The 15,194-nt window shown below is 40.8% G+C and overlaps 1 protein-coding gene across 2 annotated transcripts in view; it reads right to left on the minus strand.

Annotated features, from left to right (window-relative positions):
* The window catches only part of UHRF2 (ubiquitin like with PHD and ring finger domains 2), a 73,747-nt gene extending 60,157 nt beyond the window's left edge, over window positions 1-13,590 (minus strand). Inside the window, exons 1-2 of one of the 2 annotated variants that reach the window (XR_009336945.2) lie at window positions 13,055-13,584; window positions 7,093-7,326 (exon numbers count right to left, since the gene is read on the minus strand). Coding sequence is in view for 1 of the 2 variants with exons in the window: in XM_059071863.2 (XP_058927846.1) it covers window positions 7,093-7,326; window positions 13,055-13,207 (387 nt within the window). In the remaining variant the exon portion in view is untranslated. Of the gene's footprint in view, window positions 1-7,092; window positions 7,327-13,054 lie in introns of both variants that reach the window. The other variant, XM_059071863.2, reaches the window with a different exon arrangement.
* Window positions 13,591-15,194: the final 1,604 nt, after the last annotated feature.

Genomic DNA, 15,194 nt, shown 5'->3' on the forward strand with positions numbered 1-15,194 from the left:
CCAACCCTCATGGATGACTTTGAGGGGTTCAGGACTTCAATGTGATGGAAGTAGCAAGAGAGCTAGAATTAGAAGAGGATCCTGAAGATGTGGGTGAATTGCTGTAATCTAATGGTGAAACTTGAATGGATAAGGAGTTGCTTCTTATGGATGAGCAAAGAAAGTAGTTTCTTGAGATGGAAGCTACTCCTGCTGAAGATGCTGTAAAGATTGTTGAAACAGCAAAGGATTTAGAATACTATATAAACTTAGTTATAAAGCAGTTGCGGGGTTTGAGAGGACTCAACTCCAATTTTGAAAGTTCTACTGTGAGTAAAATGCTATCCAACAGCCTTGTATGCTACAGAAAACTTGTTTGTGAAAGAAGAGTCAATCTATGTGACAAAGTTTCACTGCTGTCTTATTTAAGAAACTGCCACCCTGATCAGGCAGCAGCCATCAGCACGGATGCAAGACACTCCACCAGCAAAAGGATCACAACTTGCTGAAGGCTTAGATGGTTATTTTTTAATACAGCATTTTAAAATTAAGGTATGTACACTTTTAAAAGAAATTATGCCGTTGTACACTTAATAGGCTATAGTATAGTGTAAATGTAATTTTTGTATGCACTGGAAAACAAAAAACTTGTTTGACTTTACTGCAATATTCATTTTTGTGGTCGTCTGGAGCCAAACCCGTATTATCTCTGAGATATGCCCATAGCCACATTTAGAGAAGAGTCTTTCATGTCCAAGTATTTGATAAAAAACCCAAACAAAAAAAGCCCCAAGTATGAGAGGCAAGGAAAAATCATTAAAAAATAAAACAGTACCAAGAGCAAATACTTGAGAAATTACCATAGCTAGCTGTAGCACTTTGTATGTTCTGTGGAAAACACACAAGCTCTGCAGATAAACCTCAGTTTAAGCCCTTGCTTATCACCTACTAGATGTAACCTTGAACAAGTTACTTAACCTGTCCCAGCCTCAGCTTCTTTTATAAAGTAACATGCTTCACAGTATATTGAGATTAGGTGACAAATCTGTATAATGTGCCAACCTAGCAAGCATATAGTAGGAACAAATGAAATAACTCTCCTTCCACTAAGTATCAACATATGTCCTATGTTAAAACTTATTAAAACTCCTAGTATGGTATTACCATACCATGCTTATTTAGTAAATACATTAGCCATTTAACATTATATATGTTACCTCCATTAAAAATTACAATGCAACATCATTCTTATTTTCCAATTAGGTTCAGAAGTGAAATACACTTGTCCTCAGAAGATACACAGCTAGAAATGGGAGCTAAGTTGATAAAGGTTTCTCTAACTCTTAACATGATTCTCTCATTATACAGTGTTTCTTCAGAGTTACAAATCAAAACACAATATGGTTCCATTTATATAAAGTTCAGAAAGAGGAAAATTAGGGATGCATACATAGGTTAAATAAAGGTTATTAAGAGGTTAAGTGTAATAAAAGGTTAAAGCTAATAAAAAGTAAAGAAATGACTACCATAGAAGTTTGGGTAGTAGTTACAACTAGGGAGGAGGGAGTTTAATAAACAGGGGCACATGAGAAGCTCCTGGCGTACTGCTGTTCTATTTCTTAATTTGAGTGGTATTTATGGACCCTGACTTCATACTATCTTGTTAAGTTCTACTCTTATTTGTTGTCTATTACATTTCATGATCAACAAGGTTAAATAAAGCAGCACTGCACTATAGACAAAAGACAGGAAATATAAGAAATCCATGATTTTTACTTAGTAATCACTGATAATTTTCCTCTATTTGCTACAATAAGCATAGACATGTAAAAAGTTTTAACAGTGCCACACTCTTAGCTAAACCCTAAAAGCTTACTACCATCATGCTAAACAATTATTTAAGCCAGAATGAGTCACTTCAACAGTAAGATCTGATGTGAGTCATACAAAGCTTCCACATCTAAAAACCAGAGTTAAAACCAATTTAGGCATCAGAGGTCCACCTGGTTTCAGAAAATAAATTACTTCCTAGAGTCAGTGTGATTCAATGTGTTGTACAATGGGAATAGATGGACCCAGCCTCTGCAATCTTCCAGACTTTCTAAACGTGATAGTGATATCTGGTTTCTTACAACATATGAAAAGCTATCTGAAATTGACCAAATATCACTCAAAGTTATCAAATAGGGCAAAACAAGACTGATACTGGATAACAACTTCAGATTAAAATTTCATCTTAAAGTTTAAATGTTCACCTATGTCTGTTTTGAGTACAATACTTTGAAAATCCACTTTTTGTGCCTGCTTATCATGAGGTCCAAAAATATGCTTAAGCAAAAGGAAGGGAAAGCCTCCAAATCTGTTTGCTCATCCATAAAGAAAAATCTTTATAAAGCAAAAATTACATAGGCAAGAATTCATGAAGAGGAAAAAAAACCTACCTATTTTTAATGATTCAGACACAATTTAATGAAAACTTGATATACTCACTATTCAGAGACTTACTCTAAGGAAAATAGACAAAATTCAAAGCAAACTCAAAATAAGTCAAAAGTAGAAGCCTCTGAGTATTTTCAGGCTAGCCCAAAAGAATATCTAATATAATTATGAAGGCAGAGGGCAATATCATCTCTTTACTCCTCATTTCTAGTACCTAGTAAAAATATACCCTCAATATCTAAATATTCAATGAATGGATTATCCAGAAATAAGCCTTTCTATATGAAAAAGTCACTGGTCAAAATTTCAAATATCTACAACCAATTACCGCACTTCATCCAAAAAAGCAAGTAAGTTTGTGTTAGCCTCTTCAACTAAAGAGGAAGGTTAAGTGCAGCTTTGACTAAACACATTACTTTACAAATAACAGTAGCCTTTTGAGAGTTTACATGCCAGGTTCCAAGTGTATTTCTAAATGAGGAAAGGGAGACAATGTACTTACTTGCCAAATGTGTCCAATTCAGAAAGCTGGCTGAAGTGAAATTTGAAACCAAGTCTGACAACAAAGCTCAAGTCCTTAACATCTATGATATATATTAATATGAAATATAAGAGATGTTTAAAAAATGAAACAAAACCAAGTACTAGAAATAGTTGACAGCCAAAGTGCTAACATTGCAAATAAAAAGCAAAGATCTGTTAAGAGAAGTAGTTTCTCATGGTGCTTGTCTGAATTAGTTTGGGGGAGGGGACACAACTGGGTATTGAGAAATGTGCTAAACAGAGAATTTAAATTGACCTTAACTACTTAACCTTGATTAATCTCAGATCTGCAGATTCATAAGCTGATCCTCCTATGAAAACAAATTCATACCTACATGGCCCAAAACAAATCAAGTCAAAAGTAGCAGTTTCTAAACTGTTGCCCTTAAAAGTTAAAATGTAATCATGTAAGCCTAATATGGACACAGATGGTTACATAAGTATTTATAGATACATGGATATACAGGAGTTATTATACATACTACATGTATTTCCTTGCTCTGTCAGCTGAGGGCCCTAAAAACAAGGACACCCCAGTAGCAAGGAGCACCTAGAGGCCGGATCTTAGTTTTCAATACCATTCTCCAATTAAAGGAACCAAGGCTCCTTGGAGAAATGGCTGACTGCAGGACTGGGGCAGGAAACTTACAAGATGAGACCGAAAGAAAAGCGCTACTGCTAGTGCCAGAAAGAAAGCACTTTAACGAAAATCAAAGAAACCCAAAATAATGGGGGTATATGGAAGGGACACGGGAGAAAAAATATCCATACTGATGTCAATAAATGGCTGAAGAAATGGAGAAGAGACAAGTCTCCCGCATAAAAGAATTCCCAATAATTTTTGTAGATAATCTGACTATATGCAGTTTGGGCTGCATATACTGACTTCATCTCAAAAAAATACAGTATGTAAAGGGGGGTGGGGGAAAGTAAACTGACAGTGAAGAAATGTGACACACACTACACCTTGGCTGGGTGATTATGGTTCACATCAACAGTAGTAAGTTACTATCGATGTAAAACCTAAATTATAGTCACCAAATAGAATGTCGACAGTACAGTGCCCTAGATATGTAATGAAAATAGCACTTCACCTCTGTGCTCTTCCTCCCAAAATATGTAAATCCAGTCTAATGATGAGGAAAACAAATGAATCCTAACATGGCATTTTACAAAATACCTGACCGATACTCCTCAAAACTGTCAAGATCATCAAATACAAAGTCTGAGAAACTGCCACAGCCAAGAGGAGCTTAAGGAAACGTGACAACTATCTTAGTATAATACTAGTGTAAATGTAATATGGTGTCCTAGATGGGATTCTGGAACATAAAAGACATTAGGTACAAGCTAAGGAGATATGGTTCATTAATTATAACAAACGTGCCACACACTAATGTAAGATGTTAACAGGGCAAACCAGGTGTGGGATATATGGAAACTCTGTAGTATATTCCCAATTATGCTGTAAATCTAAAACTGTTCTAAACTAACAAGTTTTTAAAATAATGTGAAAAAGTATCAAGTAGAAAGTTTTGGTAACTGAAAGCGTGACGAAATCAATGAGTGATGTAGACAACAATTTGGCAAGTGGGCTTTCAATATTAACAATTCAATCTGAACTGTGAGCACTACATAAGGCACTAATTTATGTAAATTTTGTGCATATCATGTAAATGTATTCCCAGACTTTTGTTTTGTTACTACACTTTTTTCTTTTACTAAATGATCATAGTAAGGAAAGCTACTTAAACAGCCACTCTGCTGATGGCTCATAATTCTCTAAAGTATTTTCTCAGCTTTCCAGGTATTCCTAAGTAAAGACTGCCTTCTCCAGTATTTACAACACTTTGTTTTCTGCTTATCTGTATTATCTAGCACTTCTAGAAAGACGTTAAACAATAGCATTAACGGGCTTCTTTGTCTGGCTCTTGTCTTTAATGGGAATGTTTGTGGCTTTTACCCACCATTAAGCATGATGCTGGGTGTGGTTTAAAAATATTCATCTATTCCATCTGTTCCTCTTACCAAGGATTTTTTAAAAAAATCAGAAATGAATTCAGATTTTTATTTAGATGCAGAAAACAGATTAGATCATTTGTTTTCTTTGGTTTATTAATATGAAATATTAAAATATTTCTTAACAATGAACTATCCCACTTCCTGACAAACCACAATTAGTCAAGGTATGTTCTACTATAGTTATAATTTTATTTGCAAAACATAACTTAGGTTTTACATCAATACATAGTGATACTAGTGTGCTTTTTATCATGTTTTAAATATCAGTATTACACTAACTTTATAGAACAAATGAAAGCTTTCCTTTTTTTTTTTTTTTTTTTACATTTGTGGGTCAATTTAGATATCTTTATAGGTTTAAAGCAATTCAGTGTAGCCAGGCCAGGTACTTTGACACAACTCTTTGCCAGTTTTGATTCTTTCCATTTTTATGGATCTGTTTGCATTTTTCCACAGATCTCTATTTGCATTTTCTTAATTCATTCTGTCTACCAATCTTTAATTTTTAGCCTTGAAAAAGCTCTGAAAAATTAAGTTTGGGTCCCAGTTTATCCCAACCAGTTAAGAATTAAGAAAAAATATAAGGATAGAGGGGCTTCTCTTGTGGTGCAGTGGTTAAGAATCTGCCTGCCTGGGCTTCCCTGGTGGCGCAGTGGTTGAGAGTCCGCCTGCCAATGCAGGGGACACAGGTTCGTGCCCCGGTCCGGGAAGATCCCACATGCCGGGGAGCGGTTAGGCCCGTGAGCCATGGCCGCTGGGCCTGCGCATCCGGAGCCTGTGCTCCGAAACGGGAGAGGCCCGCGTACTGCAAAAAAAAAAAAAGAAAAAAAAGAAAAAAAAGAAAAAAAAAAATCTGCCTGCCAATGCAGGGGACACGAGTTCAAGACCTGGTCCAGGAAGATCCCACATGCAGCGAAGCAACTAAGCGCGTGCGCCACAATTACTGAGCCTGCGCTCAAGAGCTCACAAGCCACAACTACTAAGCTCATGTGCCGCATCTACTGAAGCCTGCGCTCTAGAGCCTGTGCTCCGCAACAGGAGAAGCCACTGCAATGAGAAGCCCACACATGGCAACTAGAGAAAGCCTGCGTGCACCAACACAACCAAAAATAATAAATAAAAATAAAATTTAAAAAAAGATATATATATATATAAGGATAGAAAAACATGGAGCAAAACTGTCAATTATTCCTACAAAATTTACTAGAATTTGAAGTTGTTGCTGGATAACAAAGGTCAATAAATAAATCAATTGCATTTCTACATACCAAATAGCAATTTTAAAAGGCAACTGTTTGTAACAGCATCAAAAACAAAGCTACTGGAAATAAGTCAAAGATATGTAAACAGAAAAGTAATTGAGAAACATGTCAAAGATCTAAATTAATGGAGACATCTATCATTCGTGAATGAAGGACTCAACATTGTAAAGACGTCAATTCCCCAAGCTGATCTACAGATACAATACGCATCGAAATTCCACCAGCACTTTTATTTCTAGGTAAAAATTCCTAAAGAAATTCTTGAACATGTATACCAGGATACACATAGTTGGTTCAAGACAGCACAATTTATAACAGCTAAAACTGGAAACAGCCCAAATACCTATTAATCATGGATTAAACGTATTATGTATGGCATATTAATAAAATGGAATAACATAATAGTGAAAAATAAAATATGTATATGCAAAAAAGTAAAAGTTCAAATACAGGCAAAACAAAACATTGTTTAGAGACACATACATAAGCAGTAACACTAAAGAAAAATAAAATGACCATAGAAGTGAGAACAAGTAGTTTACCTCTTAGGGAAAGAGAGGGAGATGTGTTCTGGTAGGGGCACACAGGAGGCTTTAAAAACGAACGACTTAACCTTGGTGGAATTACACAGGTGTTTGCTTTATTATTCTCTGAACTGTACATACACATTTTATACATTTGTCTATATTATCTTTCACTAGTATTTCAAGATTACTTTTAAAAGTTAAAATATTAACAGCCCAATCTTACTCTCAAACAGCAATCAATGTTTTCTTATTCACAACACCCTGAAGAGAACATATCTATATTCTCACAATTAACCAGAAGTCTGAGGAAGACAACATACCTTGTATAGTCCAATGCCAGGATCAATAAGAAAATCATGAGTTGATGTAGACGGCTGACCGGAAGGTCCCACCCTTGGAGTTTTCTTTACTTTAGGTGGACTATTAGAACAGGGTTTGGCCTGTACATCAGTCTGTTTAGATGTGCTAGGAAGATCAGGGTCTGGACGAACTAGCAGCTGAATTATATCATTCAGTCCAACATCATAATCAAATAAAGTATATCCATTTTCTAACTAGAAAAAAAGGATAGAAAAAGATTTAAATGCTTCTCTCAAAACTCAATCTTTCTACATCCTTAGTTACTCAAATGTCCTAGCTAAATTATTAAAATAAAATACAGAGCACTGCAATTTAGTGATTGTGAAGCCATTCTTATGGCCTCTGATGACAGCATTTTTACAGGACCTCAATAAATTCTTAAGAATCATTCTATATCAACTATAGGGAAAACTGATAGCCACTGAAACCAAAAATGTATCACTGCTGCTGTGACCTCATCACCTAGGCAGAAAAATTCTAAACTTCAACAAGTTTTGTGTATTTTAATGAATCTACAAGAAAGGTGAATTTTGAAAGTGAACTGTTTTATGATCTTGTGTTCATAAAGACATTTAACCATTTTATCTTTCTGAAGCAGTAATTTTTAAAAATCAAGCAGAAAAAAAATTCAAGCAGGAATAATTACAATTCTTGCTTATGCTACTCCAACTTGCTCAAAGTTCTCTGTAAAGGTGATCAAGTTGTATTATGAAAAGTATTCCAGGATGACTAGTGAATAAATTATCTTGCAACTTACCCATATTTTGGCAAGGTCTCTATAAAGGACTGAATGGCGTCCACCAGGCCCACCCCCAACCCCTCCCAAATACGGTGAAGTCCTAATCCCAAGTAACTCAGAATGCGACCTTATTTGGAAATAGGATCTTTACAGATGTAATCAAGTTAAACTAGATAAGGGTGGGCCCTAATCCATCGTGATTGGTGTCCTTATAAAAAGTTTAAATTTGGACAGACACTAGGGGAGAAAATAGCCACGTGACTGGAGTGACACATTTACAAGCCAAGAACACCAAGGATTGCTAGCAAACATCAAGAAGCTAAAGGAAGCAAGGAAGGATTCTTCCTTAGAGCCAGAGATAGCATGGCCCTGCTGACAACCTGAGTTCTGGCTTACAGCTTCCAGAACTGCTGGACAATGAATTTGTTGTCTTAACCCACCTAGGGTTTGGTACTTTGCTATGGAAGCCCTAGGAAACTATGTCTCCATTTTGTTTCTTTATAAAAGTCAGTTGGCCATTTCTCTAAACTCCTTGAAGTTCAGAACTACCATTTCCCCCGAAACATTACCAATTTAATCCCTAGTCATTCTTCCCTCTTTGTATGTAATACCTGTCACCATTCACAGCTCTAACACAATAAAGCCATACGTGAGAAGTCAACCAAAGAGGAAAGAATGAGAATCTGTCCTTGAATGACAAACTTACTAATGTACTAGGTAAAGTAACTTTAATTCAAGTGGTCCAAGAATACACTTGGCACAATCCTGCATACTACAGGTGTTCACACCGTTAAACAGAACAAGGGATTGAGAAATTCAGATTTTCCAGTGGGGGAATTAAATGAGACATTATCTCACAGATTAGTTAACATGCTTATTTCAAATAAGTCTAAGGAGTCTTCCAAGTCAGTAAGCAGATAAGCCCTTATAGGGACAGGATGTTAACATGGCTTATCTGATTAAAAAAAGAATAACTCCTAATCGTGAACTCCTGGGAAAACCTCAAGGAGCAAAAAACTACACATTCACACCCTCATTTTGACTTTCTCCAACAGCGTCCCCTTCCCTCCCCACCACCCACAAGTAAGAACACACCAATTCTGTAACAAGTGAAAATGCACAACTTTGATTACACATACAGCTGCTGCACATTATGACAACTACAAAACAACATCATGTTCAAAGTAGGGAAAAAACTAACAGCACAGAACATGCAAATTAACTGGTAGGGCATGCCCCAAAATGAAGATAGCTGTTAAGGTGATGAAATAATTGGAAATCTGAAGTATTTCCGTAAACACTTTTCCACTGAAATTTGAGGTGTCAGTGAGACGGACCTTGGAGGCATTCTTATACCCAACCCCTCTGACTAGTTTCTAGGAAGTGATCAGAGTAAATATAAGCTGCTTAAAGTGACACTTGGTTTGAAAGGAAAAGTAGTATCTTAAGTCATAGTGAAGTGCTAAGCTTATGAAGGCATAAAGCCCTGTAACAGAAATTAGGCCCACAATAACAAGTAACCATTTTTCCTCAATTACTCACGCTCGCTAGGATAGCGACTTTTACCCAGATTTTATAGTACTTCCTAATTCATAGGTACCCTCCCAGTTTTCCTGAAACAGTGATTATTATACACCGCACAAAAAGTTCCACAGAGTTAGGCTATTGTGAAGAGTTCCGAAGACTGTTGGAATGTTATTTTAAAACTACTGGAAATTCCCTGGCGGTCCAGTGGTTAGGAGTCTGCGCTTTCACTGCCGAGGGCCCAAGTTTGATCCCCAGTCAGGGGACCAACATCTTGCAAGCTGCACAGCTAAAAAAAAATAAGAATAAGTACTAAAGTTCTCCCAAATTTAATGAAAGTATAGATTGAAAATTACCTGCACTTAAAGTATGCTGAGTGGGGGAGAAAAGGACTGGGTAATTTGGAAATTACAAACACCTATGAGTTTCATGCATTTAACTATAGTCCATTGATGTCTCACAGCAGAAAATGTTTGATAACTGCCATCCTAGAAGATGAGGCTGCAGAATTTACAGTATTAGAGAAACAGGACTAGTCCTAGAATTTTTTCCTTGAATTGGGTTGAAGGAAGAAATTCCAGGTAACGGTAAGCACGGCAACAGTGATGCAAGGGAAAACTAGGAAGCAAACACCAATTGGCAGTGGCTGAGAAGGCAGAGAAGTCATTCCCAAGGGGCTAATGATAAGGGATGCAGGTGGAGGGCATTATACTTTCACGGCATATACACTATAACACACACACACACACACACACACACACACACACACACACACACACTCACTCTCTCTCTCACTCTCTCTCCTTTAAGTAGGCAAACACTTTTACTTTGTACTCCATGTGAAAACTGAGTCCAGGGGCAAAAGGCAACTACTCAGTTTTTCTTCAGTTCTGGTTCATGCCCCATATCTACAATCTATTCTAAGAGTCCCTACAGTGGTACAGGGAAGGAAAGAGAAGAGGGAAGAGAATCCTTTCGAAGTAGGAAAAGCTCTGGATTCTCAAAAAGATTTAGAGATCCACCAATATAACTCTTCCTTAAAAAAAAAAACCCCAACCCCCAGGGTGCAAACTCAACTTCCCAGAGAAGAATATCCAAATGAGGTTACCCTACTTTAACTGGAACTTACAGCCCTGAATTGCTGCTCTCTCTCCATTCTGACTCTCTAAAGTAGAGAAAATCACATAATTACAGAGCTTCTCAAGCTTCATTTGCATACAGACCACCTGGGGACCTTGTTAAAATACAGATTCTACTTCAGTAGGTCTGGTGTGAGGCTCCCAGGTGAAGCTAATGTTGTTGGTCCTGCTGATCCAGGGACCATACTTTGAACACTAAGAAACTAGTATGAGGCTGACTATCCTTCAACATTCATTTTCAAACTCTGGTGCTCATCAGAGTCTCCCATGGGATCTTGTTAAATTCAACCACTTGCAATTCTGGGGTGAGCTGAGCAGCTATAATAAAAATCCACAGGTGATTCTGATGTTTTCCAAGGATTAAAAGCAGCAGACCTAACATACAAAGGTGGGGGGAGGGGGGAGACCATTTACATCATGGACACTGTAAATTTGTTCTCATTTATGACATTTTTCACAATGTGGCAGTAAGGCATCTTGAGGAAGGGGTGGCCTTTTTCTAATAGCACAAAGGCATTTTATAGGATAAGGGCACCAATCCAATAGCAGGACACACTATTCTGTCCAAGGACTGTAGATACCAAAGAGGAAAGGAGAATAGAGATAACAATCACTGCCATGGCTACCTGTCAGCTCATAAGGAACAAACACAGCCTCAGCAATGTCTTCCTTCTGTCTCCAACTAAGTAAAGCACCCAAGGTCCATTCCTAATTCCTACTGGTTTATCCCTATAGTGAAATTAAAGTAGGGAGTTATCAACTGTCCTGGGCTAGGAGGTACATAATGTTGTTATCCTCGTTTTTCCCCTGAACCTGGAATAACCTCCTGGTTTCCTGAAAATGTACCCTGTTGCCTTGAATTTATCCCAATCCTTGCCTTTTCCTAAAGACAGCCAGGTGCACATTTTCTTTTTACCGTATTTGATAATTAGACTGTAAGGGGTGTCGCCCAGGAATACATTTTCATGCTTCATTTCTATCTCTGGTGAAGTCACCAAAGTATCCCAGGAGTTCATGTACTATTGTTCCTAGCTAGAAAATAAAATTCAATAAACTTGATTACATGCTTTTCACTTTTGACCAAAAGATAAAAAAAGGTGTCAGCCACTGGAGGCATAGCAATATAAAGCTACATAGTGTTTAATACACACACATTTATTTCTAAAGCAAAGTTTACAACTAAATTGAACAGCTGTTTTTACAAGTCTAACACTAGAAGATCAATATAAAACTGGCTACTAACACATATCAAAGATGCTATCGTTTACTTGAAAACATAAAAAACCCTGGCTCTTTCTCAGAGTGTAATCTTGTTACTCTGAAATTTCTGGGCAGTTTTCAAAGGGTAAGCCTAGGAGGGGAGAAAAATATTCCCTTCAAACCCTCTGGCTGCAGGAAAACGGCTACTTCTACCAAATCAAAGAGAGTTACACTTATTTCAAACCACAGGATTGGAGCCAAACTATGATCTACCAACTGGAGGATGCCAACTTCTTTAGTGGATTAACGTGGTTTTTTTATTTTTTAAAAAAAGGCAATAAAATAGGATGGGTCTGGGTCTCTAGGTACAGGCCATGTGAGTAGGAAAAATCTTCAATGGGCCAGACCAAGGCTAAACTGTTCAACTACCAGCGACGCCCACAGACACCCTCACCGCCAAAAAACACTTTCAGCCTTCAAGTATGTACCGCTGGCTATGCTCCAATTGCTGTGTTAAAAGCTTGAGTGAGGGGTCTATTAGAAGGTGAAAAATAAGAGCAAAACGAATCTTTTACAATGCTTTTCACTCTGCGAACAACCACCTTGGCAAACACTGGGCAGTTTAAACCTGTCCCGGGTTACATCAACAGCTTCTTCAGCCCAGGTCTCTAATCTGCCCCACGACAGATTCGATTCTAGGAAAAGAGGTGAGGGAAGCGAGCGCCAGAAGTTCTGTAAACCCTTCGAATCTTCAGTATATACAAATCCCTTCCACAGTGAGGAGGCAGACTTCGGGTCTTGTGCCCCAGAGGGAGCAATGTATGTTTCCCCTCCTATTTGGGAACCGGGAGCCCGGCAAATATACGGAAGCGATACGAGCCGGGAGCCGGGTCAGCGCGGCTGGGAGCGGGGGCCTCCGACCCTCCCCACCCGCACATCGGCATGGCCGCCAGAGCCCGCTGCCCTCCCCGCCCTCCAGGGGCCCCGGACCCCACCAAGCGCGGGAAGCGAGGGAACCCAGGCGCTCTGGAGGGCTGTGCCTGCGGCTGCTGACCCGCTTGGTAAAGGCGGTGAGGTCTCGGCGCTCGAGGCGCCCCCGCCGAGCGCACCTGCAACGGGGCCGACCAGGACCCCGCTGCGCCCCGTAGGTGGGCCCAGGGCCGCACTCTTGAGCCTCGCGGGTTGCCCACCCGAAGTGGAGCTAGGTGCGCTCTGCGCGCGCGGTGCACCAAGCCCTCCGGCCCGCCCAGCCCACGCAACCCCGTGGCGCCCCGCTGCCCTTGCTCGGGCTTCCAGAGGGGTGCGGTGGGCGCGCCTCACCTGTTTGCCCCGGTAGAAGAGGCGCTGGCACTCGGGCCGCACGTCGAACAGCGCCCACACCCGTTCGCGCAGCTCCTCAATTGTGGCTTTCCGAGACACGTCCTCAATGGTGCGCGTCTGGGAGCCGTCGATGGTGCGAACCTGGATCCACATCTCGGCGCCGGGAGAAGGGGCTGGCTTCGCTTTGTCTCCCCCTGCGCTCCGGGCGCCGCGCCCCGCCCGGCCCGCGCCGCTTCCCCGGCTGCTCTGGCTCTCCGCGGCTGGCGGGCGAGCGCGCGCACAAGCGAGGAAGACCGACCAGACGCCGGGCCCGACAGGCGGCGGCGAATGCTAGACCGCGAGCCCACCTAAGAGAGCTGAGGAGGGAAAGAAACCGGAACCAGTCGGAAGCGCGGCTGCTCTCGCAGCCCCCGCCTCACAAATAGGAAACAGCCTTGTCTGCACCGCGCGGAGTGTTTACTTATAGAGCTCTAGCTCCCACATGGAGGTCACGGCGCCAACCCGGATCTCGCGAGATCTACGCCGGGCTCCGCCTTAAAGAGGAAGCGACCAGGGAAGTGGCTATAGACCTGATGGAACTAAAATGGGCGGGTGCGGGGAGGGCGGGACGGAGGGGCGGGGCCGCCGAGAGCCGTTACTTGCGCCTCAGCGTGCACCTGGGCCCTGGACACGTCCTCTAGTCTTCGGGTGTCTGGAGGTTACAAGGCCGTCTACATGGGTTTGCACCCTTGGTCTCGCTTTCGCGACCCAGGGCGCGAGTGACTCCTCAGGCTTAGCCGATTCGGTTCTGTGGTCTCAAAAACACACCAAAGATGAGAAACTCTGACGTGCACTTGTATGATCATGAAAAGCGGTGTGCGTGCGCGCGGGCGCGGCCTAGATTTGTGAGAAAGCACGTAAGGAAATGAACCCGCTTCACCGCGCTCAGTCAGACACCGCCAGCCACGCGGCCTGGTGGGGCCGGCCACCCAGGAAAGGCCTTGGGGACCCTTCTGCTTCGCGAACTCGTTTCCCGCCGGCCCGAATGCTGCCTTCGCGCGGAAACCAGCTTCCTGGGGTTTCCCGCCGCTGGGCCGAGGTGGCGGCCTTAGGCCTGCAGGCTGCGGGGTCGGCTGGGATCGCCCTCTACGGGCCCGCTGCGCTCACAACCGGACCTCAGGCCACGGAGGCGTTGGTGCCGCCGCCCGGAGGGCCTCTTAGTTTCCGTTTGTGGACCTTCCGGGTTAGTGAGCATTTGGCCTAAGGGATTGCGGGGTCATGCAAAACGCTTTTAAAGGACGCAAAATTACACACCTCTGAAGAGGGACTTCCAGAGAGCCTACCAGGAATAAATTCTCCGAAATAGGCCTAAAGCAGGGTTGCCTAACACACCTAACAGTGAGCTTATTTCAAATAAGAAGGGAGAAAGCACATGAAGGTAGAAAAAACTATATAAGATTTGGACTTAATATTGGCCAAAATCCATAACGTGACTATTCAGGCTGGTGGAAATTATTACCCTAAAAAGTAGAGCAGCATTTTTGTAATAACCACTTAAAATAACTGCAAGTACAGAGAAGTCCAGTAGTATGATAAAAAAAAGATGGCCCAACACGGGAGGGACAGAAAAATATGGAATACAGATACGCACTTCGGTCTCTGCTCTTGTTGAAAATTTTACATTCACTATATCCTCTAAATATAATTCATCTTGTCTGCTCCTGATTTAAGTAAAGCAAATACTGAGTATTCATTACATGTGTAAATATTAAGCATGCTTATAAACTGTCCCAATAAGAGATAGCTATTTGCTATTATAGGATATGCTATGCCATTGCGGAGGCATATTAAGATTTTTTTTTTAATTCTCTGCTCACAAAGAATTTACAATCCAATTCATATAAGATTTAGAAAAAAATGAAAATATTAAAGAGTAATTTAGTACTAAATTGTTGTTGGTTAAAACAACAATTAGAGATGAGTGAAGGGGGACTAGAATGATCTGTGAGCTTAAAGATAGGGGTACAGCTTGATCTGAGTTAACTGGTATATTGTAGTGAAGGCAGCATTTAAGTGTTCAGTTCGCAGATTGAGATAGACCTGAATTGTAAACCCAGTTTTGCTGTTTTCTTAAAATGTGATCTTGGACGAATTATTTACT

Source organism: Kogia breviceps, chromosome 8 (assembly GCF_026419965.1).
Source record: "Kogia breviceps isolate mKogBre1 chromosome 8, mKogBre1 haplotype 1, whole genome shotgun sequence".
Classification (NCBI taxonomy): Eukaryota; Metazoa; Chordata; class Mammalia; order Artiodactyla; family Physeteridae; genus Kogia; species Kogia breviceps.